Source organism: Spermophilus citellus (genome assembly GCF_964194105.1).
Source record: "Spermophilus citellus genome assembly, chromosome: 9".
In the NCBI taxonomy this organism is placed as follows: domain Eukaryota; kingdom Metazoa; phylum Chordata; class Mammalia; order Rodentia; family Sciuridae; genus Spermophilus; species Spermophilus citellus.
In genome coordinates, this window is record NC_138191.1 from 6,546,021 (window position 1) to 6,567,781 (window position 21,761).

Below are 21,761 nucleotides of genomic sequence, written 5' to 3' on the forward strand. Positions count from 1 at the left end.
TTTTAAAGTTGTAGATTGTGGACACAATACATTTATCTTTTAGTTTTATACAGTGCCTCACACGTGGTAGGTGAGCACTCTACCACTGAGCTACAACCCCAGCCCCTCCACTTTTTTTTTATTGATGCATTATAGTTCTACATACTGATGGGATTTGTTATTACATATTTGTATATGCACACAATACACTTTATTCTACAATGACCATGGATCAAGCTAATGATATCTTCCTCCCCTTAAGAAATAGCCTAACTGCTTGTGGTGCTATTAAAAGGTATACACAAATCTTTTGAAGATTCTCTTGTCAAGTAGTAGAGTCTACTTCCCTTTCACTTGAATACTGATACAGCTCAACTCATAACCAATTGCAAACATCAACCACCAGATATGTGAATGAGGAGGTCTTCGAAATAACTTTAGTTTGCTACAATCTGGTTACAATTATAGGAGAGATCACAAGAAATTCTGAGATAAAAAACCTACCAGTTGGCTATGGTGATGCACACTTGTAATCCCAGTGATTCAGGAGGTTGAGGTAGGAGGATCACACCAAGATTGAGGCCATCCTTAGCAACTAGACAAGACCTTATCTCAAAATATATGAAGTGTTGAGGATGTAGCTCAGTGGTAGTTGAGTGCCCTTGGGTTCAATCCCCAATACTGACTCGGGTAGAGAAGAGTGTTTTAATCAATAAAAACAACTTCCAAATTATTACCTTGATTTCCTTCAGTTCTATTATAATAGTACTCTATTTAGAACCATCAATTCTGAAATAAATAACTTCAATTCCTCAAAAGAACTTCAATTCTTTCTTGACTTCAGGCCATTAAACATGTTGTTCTCTCTGCCTGGAATAATCTTTTCCCACAAATTCATCTGCTTAATTACTATTAATTATAAAATTTACAGTGAGACTATGACTTCATTAAGGACGACTTCCCCCCTCAAACAGATCTCAACCTTAAATTAGGTCCCTTATTAAGAACTGCCATGATACTTTCTTCTGTTATAGCACTAATCATAATTCTAATTAGTGGTTTAATGCATATAACTTTCAAACAATGTTTGGACCATAGGTAAGGCAATGAGTAGTCAAATTCATTAAATTCATTTTATATTTCCAATGTTCAAAATCTTAGACAACATTTATACCTCCTTTTTTCTTACATGAACTGTTCAACATTACCTAATGAATTAAATTCATAAATAGTGACTTAAAACAGAATCCTAAAATAAGTAGTTTTAAAGCCTCTTCCTGAGGAACTTACTCGAGCACTTCATATGTATAATTTTTTCTCCTTGGTACTAGGGATTGAATCCAGGGGTGCTTTACCACTGAGCCACACACCCAGCCCTTTTCTATATTTTATTTAGAGACAGGGTGTCCCCGAGATGTGTAGGGCCTCACTAAGTTGCTGAGGCTGGCTTTGATGCCATGATCCTCTTCCTCAGGCTCTGGAGCTGCTGGGATTACAGGAGTGCACCACCATTCCAAGCAGCACTTCATATTTTAAATTTTTCACATATTCTCAAATTCAGGCTTGCCAATTTTCTTGTTGTCTAGGAAACAAGGCTGGGTAGCATATGTTTTATTTTTAATTAATTTCAATGTGGTGAGATTAAACATATCCCTTTTATATATAAATTTAAGGAGTTTTGATAAGCATGTTGTCTCCACTACAATGAATACATTTCCCTAAAAAGTTCTCTGTCCCCTTTCTATAGATAATCATTCCATCTCACAATCGTAATCAAAGAAGAGGGTAAAAACTACTAGATGTGCTTTCTCTTACTATGGATGCAATTTGTTTCTTTAGGATTTCATGTAAACAGCAAGACACGAGTATGTACTCTATTGTCTGGCTTTATTCACATAGCACCATTTTGAGATTCCTTCATTTCTATATTCTCTTTTTACTGTTTCTAGTCACATATTTCGTTGTATGATAATATAACTTTGAGTTGTATTATCAGTTTTTGTTGCTTTTTAAAAATTTTTATCATTGTTACGGGGTAGAAGTAATAACTTGTAACAGATTTAATTTGCACTCCCCTGATGTTGAACATGTTTTCATGACTTCATTTATTGGCAAAATTGTCCCTCCCCACTCTCACCTTTAATGGGGATCAAACCCAGGACACCTTAAGCATTCCAGGCAAAAGTACTACCATGATCTACATTCCATGGCCTCATCAGCATTCTTTATGAGAAGATTCTATCCAAAATTTTTGCTGATTATTTTTAGAGGTTTCTTTCACTCTCTAGTTCGCTTTTACATTATTTTTTAAATGTTTTTTGAATGACAAAATTTTAAAATTTTATAAAATAAAATTTCTTGTAAGGTCCTTATATTTTGTACTATTTAAGAAATCTCTGAATATTATAAGGTCATGAAGATTTTCTCCTATGTTTTCTTCTAAACATTTTACAGTTTCAGAAACTTCAGAGAGATTGTAAGAACAATATCAAATTAAATTTTATACATGGTATGAGATAAGCAGTCAATAATCCCTTTTTCCCATGAAGATAACTAGTTTACAGCACTATTTTTTGAAAAGACTATCCTTGCCCAATTGAAATAGTCGTATTTGTCAAAAATCAACTGAAAGTCAAAATATACATAGGAGTATCTGTTTTGGGACTATATTGTTCCACTGAATGACATGTGTATACTTAAACCACTATCACACTGTCTTGATTAGTATAGCTTTATAAATAAGTTTTGATATCAGTTAGTGGAAATCTCCAATTTTGTTTCTCAAAAATGTGAAAGTGTTTGGTTTTTTTAGGACCCATACATTTCCATACAAATCAACCTGTCAATTTATATAAAAATCCTGATTTTATTCAGAACTCACTGAACTTACAGATTGGGAGAAAACTCACATCTTAACAGCACTGAATCTTCCAAGAAGTGATCCAACATCTCTCTCCATTACTTATTCTTTATCAAAACTGCTTGTACTTTTTATTATACAGATAATGTACATATTTTGCCAGATTGATCCTAAAGTTTTTCATGGCTTTTAATAGAATTGTAATTGTTATTTTGTTTATATTTGATTCTATAACTGTTCACTGATCCGGTATAGCAATAAAATGATTTGTATATATTCAGCTTAAACTCACAGAAATCCTGTTAAACTCATTTATTAAGTCCAGTAATTTTTTTAAACAGATGCTTTAGGAATTTTTCTGTAGATTATTTGACTCCTTTCCTTCTTTCTTTCCTATCTGTATAAAACTTAAGAATTTCTTTTTATTACCTTATTGCAATGGTTAGGACTTTGTTAAAATGTTGACTTATAAGTGATGAGAGTAGTGGCAATCTTTACCTTGTTCCCAATCACAAGGGGAAAACAGTCTTTCACCATTAAGTAAATTAGGTAAACTGTAGGTTCTTCTGTAGCTATACTTTATCAGGCTGAGAAAATTCTAGTCTATTACTATTTTTCTTCTTAAGTTTTAAATATTGTCAAATGCATTTTATAAATCTACTTAAAAATTATGCGATTTTTCTTATTTCCTGTTAAATTAAAAAAAAAAATGTTACTTGATTTCTCAATGTTAACCAAACTTTGGAGCTGGGAGTGGTGGCACATACCTGTAATCCTAGTGGCTCTGGAGGCTGAGGCAGGAAGATTGCAAGTTCAAAGCAAGCCTTAGCAACTTACCAAGCCCCTAAGCAACTCAGCAAGACCCTAACTTTAAAAAAGGGCTGAAAAAATTTGTATGTAATTATTATTTTTTCCTTAAGTGGTTGACAGAATTTTTTATTAAAAATACTGGGTTTTGAGTTCTCATTGCCTAAAGATTTTTAATTTTGATTTCCTTAATGAAATCAGGAATATTTTAGATTATTTTTTTTAATCTTTGTTTACTTATTTTTATGTGCTGCTGAGGAATGAACTCAGTCGCTCACATGTGTGAAGCAAGTGCTCTGCCACTGAGCCACAACCCAGTCCAGTTATTTATTCGTGAGTGATTGCTTTATTTCTAAGAGTATATTCCTTATATCTACCTTCTTAATTTATTTGCATGAAGATTTTTTCCTATGAATTCATAATTATTTTTAAAACTTACATGATCATAAAAACAAAAAATATTAAAAGGCAAAATAAGTAATGCACACACTTGATAAAAATCAAACAGTACAAACACATCTTTATACCACTTCAGAGTCCTAGCCAAAATCTCTCCAAAAACTTTCACAATGTTTCAACACTTTGGGTAGGAATGTGTAAATGTTTTTCCCACCTTTCCAGCTTTGATCTTGCACGATTAACTTATTTTCTTCATTTTAAAAAAATTATTTATTAGTTCTAATCAGTTATACATGACAGAAAAAACATCTTGCATTCATTGCACACAATTGGAGTGAAATTTTTCACATCTCTGGTTGTGTATTTGCATCAAAATATTTGTGCTATTACTGTTACCCTTTCAAAGGAAGGATGATTTGTTTGAAGCCCCTTCATTCATTCCTGATACTCTTGTCTTTTTGCTTTCTTACTTCTTTTGGTAAGAACTCTTTCTTGTTGTTGTTGTTGTTGTTGTTTTTAGCACATACACAAGTATTTCCCAAAGAACCAGCGAAATTTTCGATTTTGTATTTATTTCGGCTTTTATATTTATAATTTTCTTCTTTCTAATGTGGGTTTGTTTTCTTTTTCTAGCTTCCTAAAGGTAAAAGTAATGTGGGTTACTTATTCAGGCCTTTTTTATGGATACTGGCGATTAAACTCAGGGACACTCAACCACTGAGCCACATCTCCAACCCTATTTTGTATTTATTTATAAACAAGGTCTCACTGAGTTGCTTAGTGACTTGCTTTTTCCTCAGAAAAAGGTGCTAAGCAATTCAGTTGAGACCCTGTTTTTTCTAAATAAAATACAAAATAGGGCTGGGGAATGTGGCTCCATGGTTGTGTGCCCCTGAGTTCCTAAGTCTGGCTTTGAACTCTAGATCCTCTTCCCTCAACTTCCCAAGCTGCTGGGATTATAGGCATGCACCACCACACCAGGCTCAGATCTTTGTTTTTTCAAAACACTGCCTTAGGTGTAATTTCCCAAGTTTTTATATACTTTTATTTAAAAATATTTTATAACTTAGTTTTTGGGAATTCCTGTTTGACTTATGGGTTATTTAGAAGTGTGTTAATTTCCACATAGGGAACTTCAAGGTATCTTATTGAATTTTAATGTAATTCTATTGTCTGAAAATATTATGTGCATGAGATAAAACTTTAAAAAATTTTTAAGACATTTTATGACCCCAAATATAATGGTATCTTAGGAAAATTGCAAGCACACATCAAAAAGACATGGGGAAAATGTGTGTAATATATTCATATTTGTTGATAACTTCTGGCACTTTTTATTCCTGTGGTGAGTCTATGCTTGCCTCCACGATTTCCTTTCTGTCTGAAGAACTTCCTTTATCATTTCTGCTACTGTAGGTCTTCTGGCAAAAGAGCCTTTAAAGTTTTTGGTTTTCTGTTCATGTTAATGTTACCTTCATTTCTGAAGAATATTTTCACTGATTAAAGTATTGTAAATTGACAAAAATTTTTTCAAAACTTGAAAGACATAATTATTGTTTTTTAAGAGCACAAAGTAGTCACATTTTAAAAATCAATAACAATCTCTACATATAGTATTACATAAATTATAAGTAGATCAACACAAACTTATGAACATTTAAACTCAGCAACTTTAATCCATGAATCAGCTTTCAAAAAAGTATATATGTCATCTTACAAAATATTTAGTAAGTCAAACCGAGATAAATCAATAGATTAAATTACAAGAAAACTACTTTATAAGAAAAGTTGGTGACCAAAATACTAGATTAAAATATTGTATAAAGCCAGGAGCAATCGAGCACACCTGTAATCCCAGCAGCTTGGGAGGCTGAGGCAGGAGGATTGTGAGTTCAAAGTCAGCCTCAGAAAAAGGCAGGTGCTAAGCAATTCAGTTGAGACCCTGTCTTTAAATAAAATACAAACTAGGGCTGGGGATGTGGCTCCGTGGGTGTGTGCCCCCAAGTTCAATCCTAGTTCTATCCCCCCAAAATTGTATAAAAATTTTAGCAATTGGACTTAGGAACCAGAAAGTGTATACATACTTGAAATTTTAAAAAAAGACCCCCAAGTCCTGCTTCACAATCACTATTTTACCCCAAAAGAATGAAGTGGGTTGAGCTGATACAATATTTTTTTTCTGCTAATGTAGACCATTGTTTCTAAGTTCTAAAGAAACAATATGGAGACTCACATAAGAGTTTTAAAATAACATTTTGCCACTCAAAATAAAATATGAGGGGCTGGGGCTCAGCGGTAGAGTGCTTCCTAGCATGTGCAGGGCCCTGGGTTTGACCCTCAGCACCACATAAAAATAAATAAATAAATCTATTGTGTCCGGCTACAGCTAAAAAATAAATATTTAAAAAAATAATAAAATAAAACATGATCTCCATCAACTTTTCTTTTTTTAAAGAGAGAGTGAGAGAGGAGAGAGAGTGTGAGAGAGAGAGAGAATTTTTTAATATTTATTTTTTAGTTCTCGGCAGACACAACATCTTTGTTGGTATGTGGTGCTGAGGATCGAACCCAGGCCGCACGCATGCCAGGCGAGCGCGCTACCGCTTGAGCCACATCCCCAGCCCCCGATCTCCATCAACTTAAAAAGAAACTATCCAAATACTGACCAGATAAAGAAATCATACGACCATCATACTACTTAAGTGCAGAGTACAAGTATCCCCTATGAGGAAAAGGTATTGGGGGGTATGGTCCCAGCTCGTCCTTAGGTTGCAATGGCTTCCCTGGGATTGTGTCTCCTCATACAGAACTGAGGAGGGTGGGCTAGATGGCTTTTTTAAATATTTATTTTTTAGTTGTAGTTGAACACAATACCTTTATTTCACTTATTTTTATGTGGTGCTGAGGATCAAACCCAGGGTCTCGCACATTCGAGGCGAGCACTCTACCACTGAACCACACAACCCCAGCCCAGCTAGATGGCTTGTAAGAGAACTTCCATCTAAAAGGATCTAGGCTTGAGATCCCATATCTGAGCAGTCTTGGGGGGGGGGGTAGGTAAAAAAATTGATACTATCACTTGGAACTATTCTGCACTATTGTTCAAGGAAGTCTTTAACCAATCCTGTTGAAGGATACACAAATAAGGCATCTGACAATTAAATTTTGGTGAAAATATTAAAAAGGGGCCATGTCAAGTTTGGGTAGAAATATAATGCATTGCTATGTTACTATCAGTAGTCAGGACTTCTCTGAATTTTGGGAACCAACAATCTGGTTGGGGAAATGCAGATAAAAATGCATATTAAAGCCATTTGATAGAAATCTAGCAATTATCACAGCTATTACCACATTTCCTGAACTGCTCCCAAGAAGGCAACATTAATGAAACTGGTACTAACAGAAAGGATGAAAGGGAGTCAAGTGAAGGGTAGGAGTTTTTCCTTTACAGAACAATGATCAGAAGAGAACAATTGCTTCTCATTTTCTGTCATATCACTTCTGAAATTTAACATACAGGCTTCATTTTCAAAATGCATCACTTTATTTTCCCCACAAGATGGCCACACCTTATAAACCTTAAGCATGTGACAGTCACATGATTCCTTTAGTAAGTACCAAGGCTTCCACAAGCTTTTCTGGAGTTTACAGCCAGATGAGTCCTCACATTTAAATTATTAATGGTTTCTCCACAGCCATTCGTTCCTTTGATGTTTGGGTTATTTAAGGCAAACTTACTGGATAATTTGTCTTCAACATAGTGCATTTCTGTTCCTAAAAGTATCAACTGTGCTTTCTTTTTGAAGAACACAGATTCCATCTTAAACAACTTCCTCAGAATCTCCTTTTGGTATGAAAGGTCAAAACATTACAGCCCCTGGTTTGAACACTGACTTTCACACATATGTGTTCAGGCTTATCTTTAAGAAGCTGTTTTATCTTGTTTATTGCTGAAGGTGTCAGGGTGAATGCAGCTCAGGTGGGTTGCAGCTTTCTCTTGCTGAAAGCATGGACAGTGGCCTGAACTAATGAGGCTGACAAATTCACCAATATACCACTATAGTCTTGGGCTCCAGCTTGACCACCTCAGCTTCTCTCCAAAAATACCTAATGCGTTGACCCCCACTGTGTGTGTGTTTTAAATATATATATTTTTGTAGTTGTAGACAATACAATGGCTTTATTTTGCTTATGTATCTTTATATAATGCTGAGGATCGAACAGAGGGCCTCAAATGTGTTAGGCAAGCACTCTACCATTGAGCTACAACCCCAACCCTCTCCATTGTGCTTTGACTTATAAAATTTTATTTTTTTAAGTACTGGGGATTAACCCAAGGGACACTTTACCCCAGATCTTTACAGTTTTTTTTTTAACTTTTATAAAATACTTATTTTTTAGTTACAGGTGGACACAATGCCTTTATTTATTTATTTTTATGTGTTGCTGAGGATCAAACCCAGGGCCTCTCACATGCTAAGTGAGCGTTCTACCACTGAGCCACAACCCCAGCCCCCCAATTTTTTTTATTTTGTAATTTTTATTTTGAGGCTATCCTTGAGCTTATGATATTCCTGCTTCTGCCTTCTGAGGATTACAAATGTGCACCACTGTGCCTGGTTTGGCTTATAAAATTTTCTAACAATAAATGTATCTGCTGTAAGCCGTTGTTATACTCCTCTTAGGTGTTTCTTCATTTTGCTTCGCCTGGAAATTTTAAGATTTTCTCTTTATATCTAGTTTCCAGAAGATTGATAATGATGTCCCAGTGCATGTACACACTGTGGGTATGTGTTTATCCTGCATGGGACTGCAAAGCTTCATGGATCTAAAGATTATTGCTTTTATTAATTATGGAAATGTATTGAACACTATTTCTTCAAATGTTTTCCATTCTCTTCATTCTTTTTGGAGATTTATTCTAATCCTCATTAATTTGCATGATAAACAAAAGTAGCCTAAAATTATAGATGAGAAAACTGCGGTCTGAATAGTTTATACAATTTGCACAATATTACACATTATTACTAAAGGTAAATCCGTCACATCCAACTTCAAAAGTGCATAGTTTTCTTGCCATGTCGTAATATTTTCTCTTCTTTCCCCACTTAGAATACTTTTAGCCACAGCAAATGCATAATGTCTTTAAAGTCTCAATCCCAAGTTTATGAAAGCCTTTTATGATTAACCTTAATATGGGTCCCTGAATATAGCAGTTGCTCAATATTATAATTACAAAAGAACTACTTCTCATCAGTATAACAATATTTGCAAATCAACTAAGGAAAGATGAAATGATTCTATAAAACACTACTGCAGAACTTTGTTTTTCAGGAAAGGTTAAGTTACTGTGAATTCTGTCCTAACTAAAATCTTCAGGGTTATATCAAATATCTGAGGAAAAAAGAAAATAAACAGAATTACCTTAAAAGTTGCAAATATAAGGCGGGGAAGGACTATCACAGAAGTAAACACTGGCAAAGAGCACTCAAAAATATTCACCTTCCTATTAAGTCTTAAAGACCTAATATGATATTTAACACACTCTAGGAAGACTTAGATCTTTTTCACCAATTATACTTTTGCTACACTACACTCCTGGCCTGCATAATAATGACAGTGACTACAGCTGTTAGTTGAGTCATATACTCTGTTAGTATATGATCCCTTTGGATTTATTTCAAAACAGGAAAATTACTTCAAAGATCCAGCAAGTGATGTCTTATAAAAAAATGTATACTACTTTTTATTTACACATTGTTTATATACTTTACTTCACAGATGATAGAGCTATTTTATTCCACTGACTATACCTAGAATAGAACATGGTTCTGGTTATTTGCCTTTAAATTGCAAAATAAAGACTGTTGTTTCCTTTGTTGATGAACATGTGAGAATATTAGGTCAAAGATTAAGAACATAAAGCAACCTAAGACAAAATCTAATTTAATACGTTTTGGGGGGTGTCTCACAGAGAATACAAATTTGTTGGACACAGCATTAATACAACCTTATAGTCAGGAAATCTTTTACCTGCTCTTTTCAATGCCAAAACCAAAACAATGCACTGTGGGTGTTTATCCTGCATGGGAATGAAAAGCTTAATGAATCTAGGTTTCCTTCCCTTTATTCTCTTCTGTGATAGGTTTATTTCTATTTGCTTTCACATCGGTAAGTGTCAGTTTTTGGCAATTCCAGTTGTATGCATGAAAATCTGATGTGGTCTTCTATCCTGCTGGAGTCCTAGGCTTTGTCCGAGTCCTAGGCTTTGTCCTTCATCTACTAGCACCTGGATATGTTACAACTAATAGACTCTCAACCACCAGGGATCAAGCAAGCAGATGCTGGACAGCTCTAGTGCTTATTTATGAATCAAACTTATTAAAAAATCTCTGGTTTCCTATTATTTCAAGGTTTGGTAATGTTCCAAGAATATTGCCATATTTTATCTAGTAGTTTTAGGTTTAATGTAATAACAAATTTGTTAGCTCTGTACATCTAATCCATCAAAAGGGTAATAAATAACTCTAATCTGTAGTAATGCCACCAAAATTCTTTTGCAGTGCTGGGGATGAAACCCAGAACTTCACACATGTTAGGTTACCATTTGACTACGGAGCTACATCCCCATCTGGCCACCAGAATTTTAACAGTTCTAAATTACCCCTTTCAAGCTCACAAACTGTTCTTGCATACCCCTAGACTGTGGTTCTTACTCTCCCAATCATTCAACATTTTGTTTAAATCTTTGACTTCTTTGTGACACTGATGTTAACTACTTTTTTCTACTCTTTACCTTCTCCTTTTTTAGGCGTCTATAACAGTGCTGTTTGATTTTTTCTATTTAAGTCACATTCACTAACATTTATTCTTCCTCTTTTCTTCCCTTCCAAATGCTAATGTTTCTTAGGTCTCTGTCCCATCCATCTCTTCATGTTATAATTTCTTCCTGGGCAATCTCACTCATTGCCAAATTCAAGTTTACACATGTATTGATAGGTCTGTATTTCTACAGAGAGGTCACTGAAAATATAAACCACTACTTCCAGCTGTCTGTTAAACATCTCTATCTCAACAGCCTGAAAACAGTTTAAATTAAATATATTCATATATTTCTGTTACACTTCATTTTTCTCACTACAAAGTAAAAATTTTCTAAAACACATATATGTGTATTCATAAATATTTGCTGCCCTACCTTAGACGAATTACACTTCCCAGTCCACACTGATATAAGACTGAACTTGCTTTGACATTGAAATGTGAGAAATAATGCATATCAGTTCTAGGAAGAACTTGTGCTTTACTATGACCCTTTCCTCTCTCTCACAAGATAAGCAACAATTGTGAGACGCTATTTTGTGAGCTAAGGTACTAGAGAAGATAACATGCAGGAGACTTCAATAATATTTTTTTTGGAACAGATATTTGATGGTCACATAACGTGAAAAAAAATTGTTGTTATTTTAAGCCCTAGGACTGGGAGATAATTTTTTAGAATTGTGAATCTTTGTTGATTCTGCCTAATATGCCAAAAACTTATCCTACTTATTCAAAATCATTCCATAGTTCCTAATTGCATCCACAATAAGTTTCAGCTCCTATGAATGAAAAGCAAACTGCATGTGATAGAGTCCATTATTACTTTTACGCCTCACTTTCAACCACTACCATCATAACTACTCCTTGGACACAGTCATACCCAATAATATGTTCTTCCCCTATTCTATTTCATGATTTTGTGCCTTTCTGAGGATGTACTAATGTTACTTTGTTAAACACATTTGTAAACTTTATATTGTCCCACTTATTTATACTTAAATTTAATATACAACAGTGTATGTACTACTTTTTCAGGGGCAACAACATTAGTCATCGGAAGGGATCAGTGTGTCATCGCATCTTTTACTTTTATTTGTTTATTTTCATATGGTGCTGAGGATCAAACCCAGGACTTCACATGTGCTAGGCAAGTGCTCTGTCACTGAGCCCAGTTCCAGCCCCATGTCACCACATTTTGTATACTGCTCTGTGAAAAGAATTTAACATACTGTTTATTGATGAATATGCCTGAATTCTTGATAGTACTAACTTTATCTTATTGATGTTTGAATCCTAATGTACATTACCAACAATAACCCTTAAAACACATTTGATTTAATGGTCTCATGGTAAGAGAAACTTTACGTATTTAGATATTCTCTTTTCTGTTTACTAAATTAAGCTGAGAAACTTTACCCTAGTCTAGATAGACCACATAAAAATTAGTCATTCCTTGTTAAACAGTTTGAAAATCTAATGTAATATAAAAACAAAACAGCATAAGAAACACAACTATCGCTGATGTTTAAATTCCACTGCATAGCTGGGCACAGTAGAGCATCCTTGTAATCCCAGGAATCTGGGTGACTGAAAAAGGAGGATTGCAAGATCAAGGCCTTACTGAGTATCAGATGAGCGAAACCCTTAAACATGGCTGTATAACCAATGTGATCCTGCAATCTGTACACGTGGGAAAAATAAGAATTCATACCCCATTTGAATCAAATGTATGATATATGATATGAAAGAGCTTTGTAATGTTTTGAGCAATCAATTAAAAAAAACCCAAAAAACAAAAAGGGCTGGGCTAACTCAGAGGTACTGTTGAATCTCCAGTATTAGAAAAGAAAGAAAAAACCCAAACAAAATATAAGATTTCATTGTACCTTTGGCACAGTACTACTAATAAAGAGCTTCTAGAATGTTGTAGATAATCATTAAGTAAACTCAACAAATACTATGCTGATACAATTTGACAGGAAGACTTATACTGATGAAAAAACTAAATGCTATGGCTAAAAGGCATAAGAGATCTACTAACCAAAGACAGAGATAGAAAAGTAAAAGATATGTCATTTCCTTGCTTAAGAACTTTCTACCTTTCACTGTGTTTAAGTTTCTTACCACTGGTCCCTACTTACCCTTCCAGCTTTACATTGAAAAACTGTCTTTATTCTAACTATAATGGTTCTTTTATTTATTTTCTTGAACACCCTATTCTCTGTTTTATATATATTATTCTCAGTGCCTGGAATGAACATGCTACTCCCAATCTCTCCTGATAATATTAATAAGTTTAAAATTATTTCTTAATCCTCAGTAAATTCAGATATATGTTTTTTAAAGAAAATTAGGGGCATATCCATAAATTTTTTTGTGTGTATATGGTAGGGATTGAACCCAGGATCTTGTACATGCTAAGCACATGGTTCCTCCACCATTAAATTACATCCCTCAGTCCTAAATCTGTGTATAAAATATAAAAATATGTTATATTGTATTAATCAGTTGGGTTTAATTTACTTACTTATTTTTGGTGCCTGGGATTGAACCTAAAGGCACTTAACCACTGAGCCAGATTCCCAGACCTTTTTATTTTGAGACAGGGCCTCAGTAAGTTGCTTAAGGCTTCACTAAGTTGTTGAGGCTAGTCTTGATCTTGCAATCCTCCTGCCTCAGCCTTCCAAGTCACTGAGATTACAGTCGTGCACTAATGCATCTGGCCCAGTTTTGTATAACTCAAAATTAACATATATTAGAAATTTAAGGGGCTGGGGATGTGTCTCAGGCGGTAGTGTGCTTGCCTGGCATGCGTGCAGCCCGGGTTCGATCCTCAGCACCACATACAAACAAAGATGTTGTGTCCGCCGAAAACTAAAAAAGAAATGTTAAAATTCTCTCTCTCTCAAAGAAAAACATTAACTGTAAAAAAAAATAATAAATTTAAAGTTGAGGATAAAAAACAAATTATTTAACAGAGGTTCTTCTCATGCCTAATAATTATTTTGCATGTCCTCAGAGATCTGTGAATGCTCTTTGGAAGTTATTACTTTACCATAGAACTTTACATGTATATAAGAACTTATTAAATGCCTCCAATCCATACTCCCCTGTTAGGCAACATGTTCTAACTTCAATTCGGCTTTTTAAAGAGTAAGACTTATATTGTTTCAATGTACATTATTACTAATTCTCATGTACCAAGATCACTGTTCTTTCTTTGAGTACTTGGGATTGAACCCAGGAGCATTCTGCCTTTGAACTACGTCTCCAGCCCTTTTTTATTCTTATTTTTTGAGACAGAGTTTAGCTAAGTTGCTCAGGCTGGCCTCAAACTTGCAATCTTTCTGCCTCAGGCTCCGAAGTAGCTAGCATTATAAGGGTGCACCACCGTGCTTGGCCACATTAGTTTTCATAATAAAATTATATTGTAAGTCATTCACAACAGGTGAACAGGTGAGAAACCCTGAAAATCTGTTAAAATAAATAGTACTAGCCTGTGGAAGAAGTACTCTCAGATGAAGATCTTTTCCGGGTAGGGCTACAATTTGTGCTCTCTGATGGTCGCTGGGAAGGTTTATCTGAGTTTGACTGGGAACCTAGAAAGATAGGAAGAGATAGAAATCATAGGAAACTTCAGGTCTAACAATAATGTCAAATCACTCACTCTGTATTATAACTGTGTATTTCAGTTGCTGTCACTGCCATTCACTGTAATAACATGACTTGTAAGCTGGCAATAAGAGGAAAATAAACAAAGGACAAACCACACTAGATGTTGCGGCAGAATTTCGCAGATTTCATAATATCTCTGGTTACATTAGCAGAGGGAAAACTAGTTTTAGTAGAAGAATGAACAAAAAATATACTTTTTGTTTTACCATTTTGAATACAAATCCACTCCTGGTTTCTGATTAAAATTCATAACATAACTGACAAACAAATCCAACCTATGTATTTTATTTAATAAAATCAAGGATAGACAGTAAAGGGCTGGACCTTAAATTCACACATCCTATCTAATTCTCAGAAAAATTATTTACACTCTATGTACTTCTTCTATAGAAAATATTGAAAGAACTGGAAATTAATTCATCCATGGAGTAGAATAATCTCCTTTAAAGTTTTATAGTGAAGGAATCTTGGTTTATACATTAAAGCCATGAAAACAAATTTAATTTCCATTCAAATAGTCTCATAATTTTAGGAAAACTCCAAATCGATGTAGCATAATTTAACATATCTCTTTCTGAAAAGTATATTATTGTTCAGGAAAGTTTATTTTCCTGAGTAAAAGTTGGTTCTGATAGCAGTTTGCTTGTTATCTAAAAAGTCAGCTGTTGGAAAAACACAATGCATGTCCATTTCATGTTTGTTTAAAAAAAAAAAAAACCTCTAGGAGTACTCTGAAATGTTCGTTTTTACCTTGAAAACAAATTACAAATAAAAAGCTGTAACATATCATTGGAGACACAAAAGATAAAGGAAATCAAAAACTTGAAGATGAGATTTTTAAGATCTGCCTCTAAGAATTACATCTTTAATGAAGAAGTGACTAAATCACTGAAGGACAAGGCAGGGACAGAAGAAATGAATGGAGCTAAGTTTCAAATATTTTCCTTTCTCTAAGAGGAATAGTAGACCACCAAGCTTTGTTTTAATTAAGTAGTTGTGTAAATCACATCACTGTAAATACTCTTTCAGCAGGCTATTGGCAGCATTACTCAGGTGAGACATAAGACTTGCCATTGAAGAGTAAAAAGTTAGATTTTTAGGGAAACTAATGTGATAGTAGAACCTACTTCTAAAACACAGTGATGAATGATGTAAGATCTATTCAAGAAGCAAGATTGTTTATTGTTGAATTTTTAAAACAGATAAAAGGGATTTTAAAAACTAACAGTGTTAATAATCCCCCTAGAGTATGATTCAGATAGGATAAGATTTCCACTAAAGAGCTAAATGTCATTAAAAAAAGAAAAACCAAAAGAGCTAAGTATCATAATAAAACATCTAAGAAGTAAAAGCCCAGAAAACAACGAAGACTTTAAAGTAGTAATACTGAAAACTTCATATATGGGACAGATATATATTCCCTACCCAGACACAGTCAAGACAGAAGACAATAGTGGCCAAGAAGCTTGAGACATCATTGAACTCTATTAGCGTTCCTGATAAATGGCCAAACAATCGTAGATTAAGTGCCAGGGGAAAAAAGGGGGTCAGAGAGCACTTTTTATAAAGTCTTCGCTAAAGTTACTAACTACCATATATTGAGTGTACTTTACATGCTCAGTACTGATAGAAATAAGCCCTCAAGGAGCTTACTTAGGGTTGTGCACGTCATCATGTATTTCAGGTGGCAACTGTGCCATCCATTCTTGAGCTCTGTCTTCAGTTGCTAGGCTACTTGGTAACTTTTCCCAAATTTCTTGGTCATCTTCAAGAAAGTCTTGATGAAGGCTTCAACTATACCTTTGATCATAAGGATATCCTGAGAATCACCCTGCCTGGCCTCACCCACCTCAGGGTAAAAGAGGGTACAGGCACTTTCTTCAAAGCTCCTTCTTTGGTGGCATCTGGAGCTGCAGAGGAGGCAGTGGGAGGTGGAATGGGGGTCAGATCCCCGGAGATCGTTATTGGCAGCATTGTACAGCAATTCCTGAGAAATTGAAACAATTGAGAAAGAGATGGCTTAGCTCACTTAGCTTTTGAGCCATTTTTCATTTCCTGAAAGTAATGGAGGCCAGCAGCCTATTCTTAAGATTTAATAAGAGACTGGAATAAAACTTCATTCAGGAAGGTTTTAATTTTAAAAGTCTGTTTGAATTCCCTGTTCATATAGAGCAGAGTTCCTCGTAAAATTATTCCACATGTAAAGAGAATAAAGTTGTATTCCTGAGATAGAGGTCTCTAGGCTTGATAATCATCAGCTCTAGAATCTTATTTCATTCAATAACAGTGTTATAGGAATAGTAAGAAGATGAGAACACCTGAAAAAAACATTACACAATGATGTAAAGCAAGTGAGTTTAAGATTGAAAAATGATGCTGTAACTTATGTGCAAGAAGCAACAACCTGTTAAAGATGTACAAAAGTTTGTTAAAATTAGGCTAACAGCAGAAATCATATGAAATCTGCAAAAACTATCTCCATTACTGCCAGAAACATACTCTTAGGTAAGTCCCATTATGCAGTAGATTGGCTAAGGAAGAACAAGATACTGTCCAGAGAGAACTAGTGAATCTATTTCAACAGAGACATATATACCTGTTTTCAAAGCTGGAACAGTGGAATGCAGAATTGATGTGGAATGGTGTTAAGTATATGGACTATAGAGAAAGGCATCGTGGGGTTGATTCCTAGATCAGCAATAAATTAAATTACAGGAGCGAGGCAAGTAAATGTGCCTGAATTTTGGTTTATTAAAGCACTCTAAATCACGATTGTTGTGAGACCTGAAATGAGATAATGTAATACAAAATCACTTTACAATATTCAAAGGATTTTACAATTTTTAGTGACTGTTACATATAAATTGGCTCCCTATGTTTATCATGAAACATCTATCTATATATTTATCGATTTGCTTTTGCTGCTAGGGATTGAACTACGCATGCTAAGAACTTGTTCCACCATGCAGCTACACACTAGCCGTAACATGGAATTTTTACAGTTTAAATATTTATTTATGTCACTGACAGAATAACATTAAATAGTAAAATAAAAATTTTAAAAGTACAGACATTTAAGCTAAATTAGGGAGCTAGAAATAATCTATTATTTATTTATCTTAAATGTAAAGCAAATCTAATCAAGAAATGCTCTTAAAATAGCTACCTTTGGGGCTTGAGGTACTTGCAGAATTAAAAAAAAAAAAAAAGCTTCTCTGAAGTGAATCTTCTAATTCACCAATCCTTCACCATAGTTTTTATGTAGAGTTGGGATTATGTTCGGATTATGGCAATAAAACCATGTGCTCAAGGGATGAATATGAACCAGAAATTGTCTTTCTGTTCAGTTCTTTACCAGGACAAACTAGTTTTCTGTTTCCCTTATACAGTTCTTTGATTCTTCTAATTCATAGGTGACTTAGGAAATTTACTGTTTTTCTTCGTATATTTTAATGTTTTTTCATGTCTCTAACAGTGGTCATTTTATATCTGCTTGGAAGAATGTGTAAAAACTCTTTACTCCTCAAAGTACAAGAGGCATGTATGTACTGAAGTTCAAGAAAATTTCATACTTTTTCAAACTACACAGAGAACACAAAAAAATTTTGACATTAGAGTTCCCATCATTTTTCATTTCAATTTATTGTTAAGAATACATAAGTATTTCACAAGCAAACAGGGAATATAAGTGATAATTTCACAATTTACAAAATTTGGGGGATAAAAAAACAACTGGGTGTATCACTACTCAGATGAAAGTTTTAGAAATATGTTTAAAAATTCTATACACATAAGTGAAGGAAGTGGAAATTACAGATAAATCACAAAAAAAGGCCTATCTAAGTAAAATTGGCAGTATATATTGATCACCAATATATTCTTTATTGGAAATAAAGCCCTTCATGTAAACCAGAAAGCAGGCTACTACTAAAAAGGGAAAATAAAAGAGAATCATAAATTGAGATAATAGACATAGGATATAAAGAGTTTAAAATGAACCTGGAACTTGGACATGAGAAAGAGCCTTGAAACTAGTTATGATAGAGTCTGGATTTTATTTGGCTATTATTTGATGAACTTTAAAGATGAAGATAGGTTTTGAGAAATCACCTGTGTCAATTTAGATGAGAAAAGACTACTTTTCTAGCAAAAACAATAAGATGAAATTATGGATAAGAATGTTGGAAAGGTAAAAAAGGAAAAAAGAACAAAAATGATTTAAGGATAAGATTCCGGAAATCCTACATTCTACACAAAAATGAGCAGATGCCAAGAAGCTACTTTGAAGTCAATTTGTTTCAAGAGATTTTAATGAATTCTACATAGGAAGAAGTGAAATAAACCTGAGATAAAAGATGCCTGGGTGTGAGGAAAATTCAAATAGGCAAAGATATCAGAATAACTAGAAGCAATTCCACTGTAGTATCCATGTGAAGAGGGATAGAGACATCACAAAGAAAACATGACAATAAAAATTCAACCCATTTCATTGAAGCCAGAGCATCCTAGGCTAAAAAATGAGGAATTTCCTTAATGCCAAAATATAAATTAGTTAAGAAAATACAGTGTATGAAATTAATAGTTTGGTTTAATAGAACATATATTTCTTTAGTCTAAATTCAATATTAAAACATATTTCTTTAGTCTAAATTCAATATTAAAACTTCTATAACTGAGTTTTAGACACCTACTGGAGTTGAATACTATATATTCCCAAATAACTAGGCAATTATTTAAATAATTAGAACATCTGATATACACAATGCTATAAGTATCTTTGGGTAAACTACTAAAAAAAAAAGGTCAAGTGTGCTAGATTTGGAATGATAAAAGTAGTAGTCAGTTCAAAGATGATATAAATTTTCATGTATTTTAAAAGTTTTAGATATTTAAAGTGTTCATTTCCACCAAAATTGAAGAATGTTATAAAATTTTACTTAAAAATATTTTTTGGGAGGGGCTGGGGATATATCTCAGTTGGTAGAGTGCATGCCTTGCATGCACAAGGCCCTGGATTCAATCCCAAGCACCACACACACAAAAAAATTTACTTTTGTTATTCATAATTCATAATTATTTGGGAAGTGTGTTAACAACTAAGCCAAAATTGGTTGTCATAAAAATGGTTACACAGTAACAGAATATGAACTTAAATAGCAAACTATTAATATATTTTTGATAAAGATTTTTAGTTCCCAGATTCAAGTTGTGAATCCTTTGCTTCATAGCTCACATCAGCCCGGGAAGCTTCTTGTCCATGAGCTGAATAAATGCCGAGATAAAAGCTAGATTTACAATAAAAACAGCTGTTTCCAATTGTGGGAAATGCTTTTATACAAAGTAATACATTTTATTTGACTTGCCAATTAAATGTACAACAACAGAGAATGATTCAGAGCCTATGCTGACAATTTCTAAGCTAAAAAGTCTGTTTTTCTCCCTCTAATTAGACTATTACTCATAATGCCCAAATCAGATCATTTACTGAAATGGAATCCCTCTGGAAATTCCCAGAATTGTATTAACCACCACAATCAATTTTATGCTTTATCTCCACATGTACATGTTATTTATGTGTGTATCTTAGATACAACTCTAGAGAAATTGTCTGAAATTAGAATATTCTGACTGATGCTTATAACCCTTCAGTTAAAAAGAAAACAAGAGCTGGGTGGTGTCTTAAATCTGTAAACCCAGCTACTAGGGAGGCTGAAGCAGGAAGATCCATAGTTCAAGTCCAGCTTGAGCAATTTAACTATACCCTGTCACAAAATTTTTAAAAAGGCCAGGGTTATAGCTCAATGGGAGGGCACATAAGGGTTCAAGTCTCAGTGGCACAAAAGAAAAAAAGAACTCAGTATGCTGCTTCAACCAGTATGCTTTCACAGTGGATACATTTTCCCCCCCAAACAAAAACATATAGGCTTCATTTACTTTAGGGACATAAATAGCCAATATAGAGTGTTTCACATAGATAATGCATACTATTTACAAAGCAGTAAATCACCAACACTAACGTCTCAGGGTCTGCATGTTTGATCACTTGTAAACGATAAATACTAAATATAAAATATCACATGCTACTGCTTTGTCCATTTTGAAAATCATGTTACAAGTTCTACCATGAGCTTTAAAAAAAAAATGCTGAAAAACAGGAAGGAATCTCTGACATTCTGGATCAGATACTCTTTTTAACTAGAAGTATTTCATATCTATCCAACATAGATCAATTACAAAACAGAATCCTTTCTAAGGATTGGGTGAGATCAGGAAACTTGATATAATTTAAGTATGTAATGTGAAATTACTATTTAATTTGTGAAAGGCTGATTTCAGACTGGTAGTCTTTAAATATTAATATAGAATAAAATGTAAATTAGAAAAATAAGCCAAACACCACATAACTTATAAAAACTCATTAATTTGTTATTCTGAAATTTTCTTTTTATTTGGTACTTGGGGTTGAACTCAGAGGCACTCGACCACTGAACCACATATTTAAAAGAAAGTCTATCGAAAGAAGAGACTAGGCCAGGCATGGTAGCACAGCTTAGTAACACTCTATCGCAAAATAAAATTAAAAAGATCGGACCGGGCACAGTGGCCTACTCCTCTAATCCCAGCAGCTTAGGAGGCTAAAACAGGAGGATCACAAGTTCAAAGCCAGCCTCAGCAAAAGCAAGGCACTAAGCAACTCAGTGAGACCCTGTCTCTAAATAAAATATAAAATAGGGCTGAAGATGTGGCTCAGTGGTGGACTGCCCCTGAGTTCAGTCCCCAGTATTCCCCCCAAAAGAAAAAAAACTTAACATTGTCATAATACTATTAATGAAATTATAGAATTTGTCCAAATTTCACCAATTTTCCCAATCTCCTTTTCCTGTTTTAGGATCAAATCTAGAATATCTCCCTCCATTCTCCTTTAGTCTCCTCTGATCTTTAAAAGTTTTTCAATCTTTCCTAGTTTTCTCAGGTCCTTGATACTAAAATGTCCCTTTTTTTTCCCCCCTGATTAGACTGGGATTATGGAGTTTCAGAAAAAATACACAAGGACGAAGTTCTCTTATCACATTATATCAGAGAATACATAATATCATCACATCTTATCATAGGTGAAGTTTATATTATATGAGGTTAAGGGGCTGCTGGCAGGCCTCTTCATGTTAAAGTTACTGTTTTTAACTTTCTATTCTTTATTCCTTGGAAATGAGTCACTATT

General features: G+C 34.1%; 1 protein-coding gene and 1 pseudogene across 8 annotated transcripts in view; both read right to left on the reverse strand.

Moving 5' to 3' along the window:
- Window positions 1-21,761, reverse strand: part of ASH1L (ASH1 like histone lysine methyltransferase) — a gene marked incomplete at its 5' end in the record, with an annotated part of 178,804 nt that overhangs the window by 89,411 nt on the left and 67,632 nt on the right. For 6 of the 7 annotated variants that reach the window (XM_081306514.1, XM_081306512.1, XM_081306510.1 and 3 more), the window contains one exon: window positions 14,365-14,466. The exons of the other annotated variant lie outside the window; for it this stretch is intronic. In XM_081306514.1, the coding sequence (XP_081162640.1) occupies window positions 14,365-14,466 (102 nt within the window). The remainder of the gene's footprint in view (window positions 1-14,364; window positions 14,467-21,761) is intronic. 7 annotated transcript variants of the gene reach the window in all.
- Window positions 7,155-9,125, reverse strand: LOC308656739 (iron-sulfur cluster assembly 1 homolog, mitochondrial-like; annotated as a pseudogene). The gene is made up of 2 exons: window positions 9,074-9,125; window positions 7,155-8,079 (listed from the first exon to the last, which is right to left on the reverse strand). The product of its transcript is annotated as an iron-sulfur cluster assembly 1 homolog, mitochondrial-like (transcript).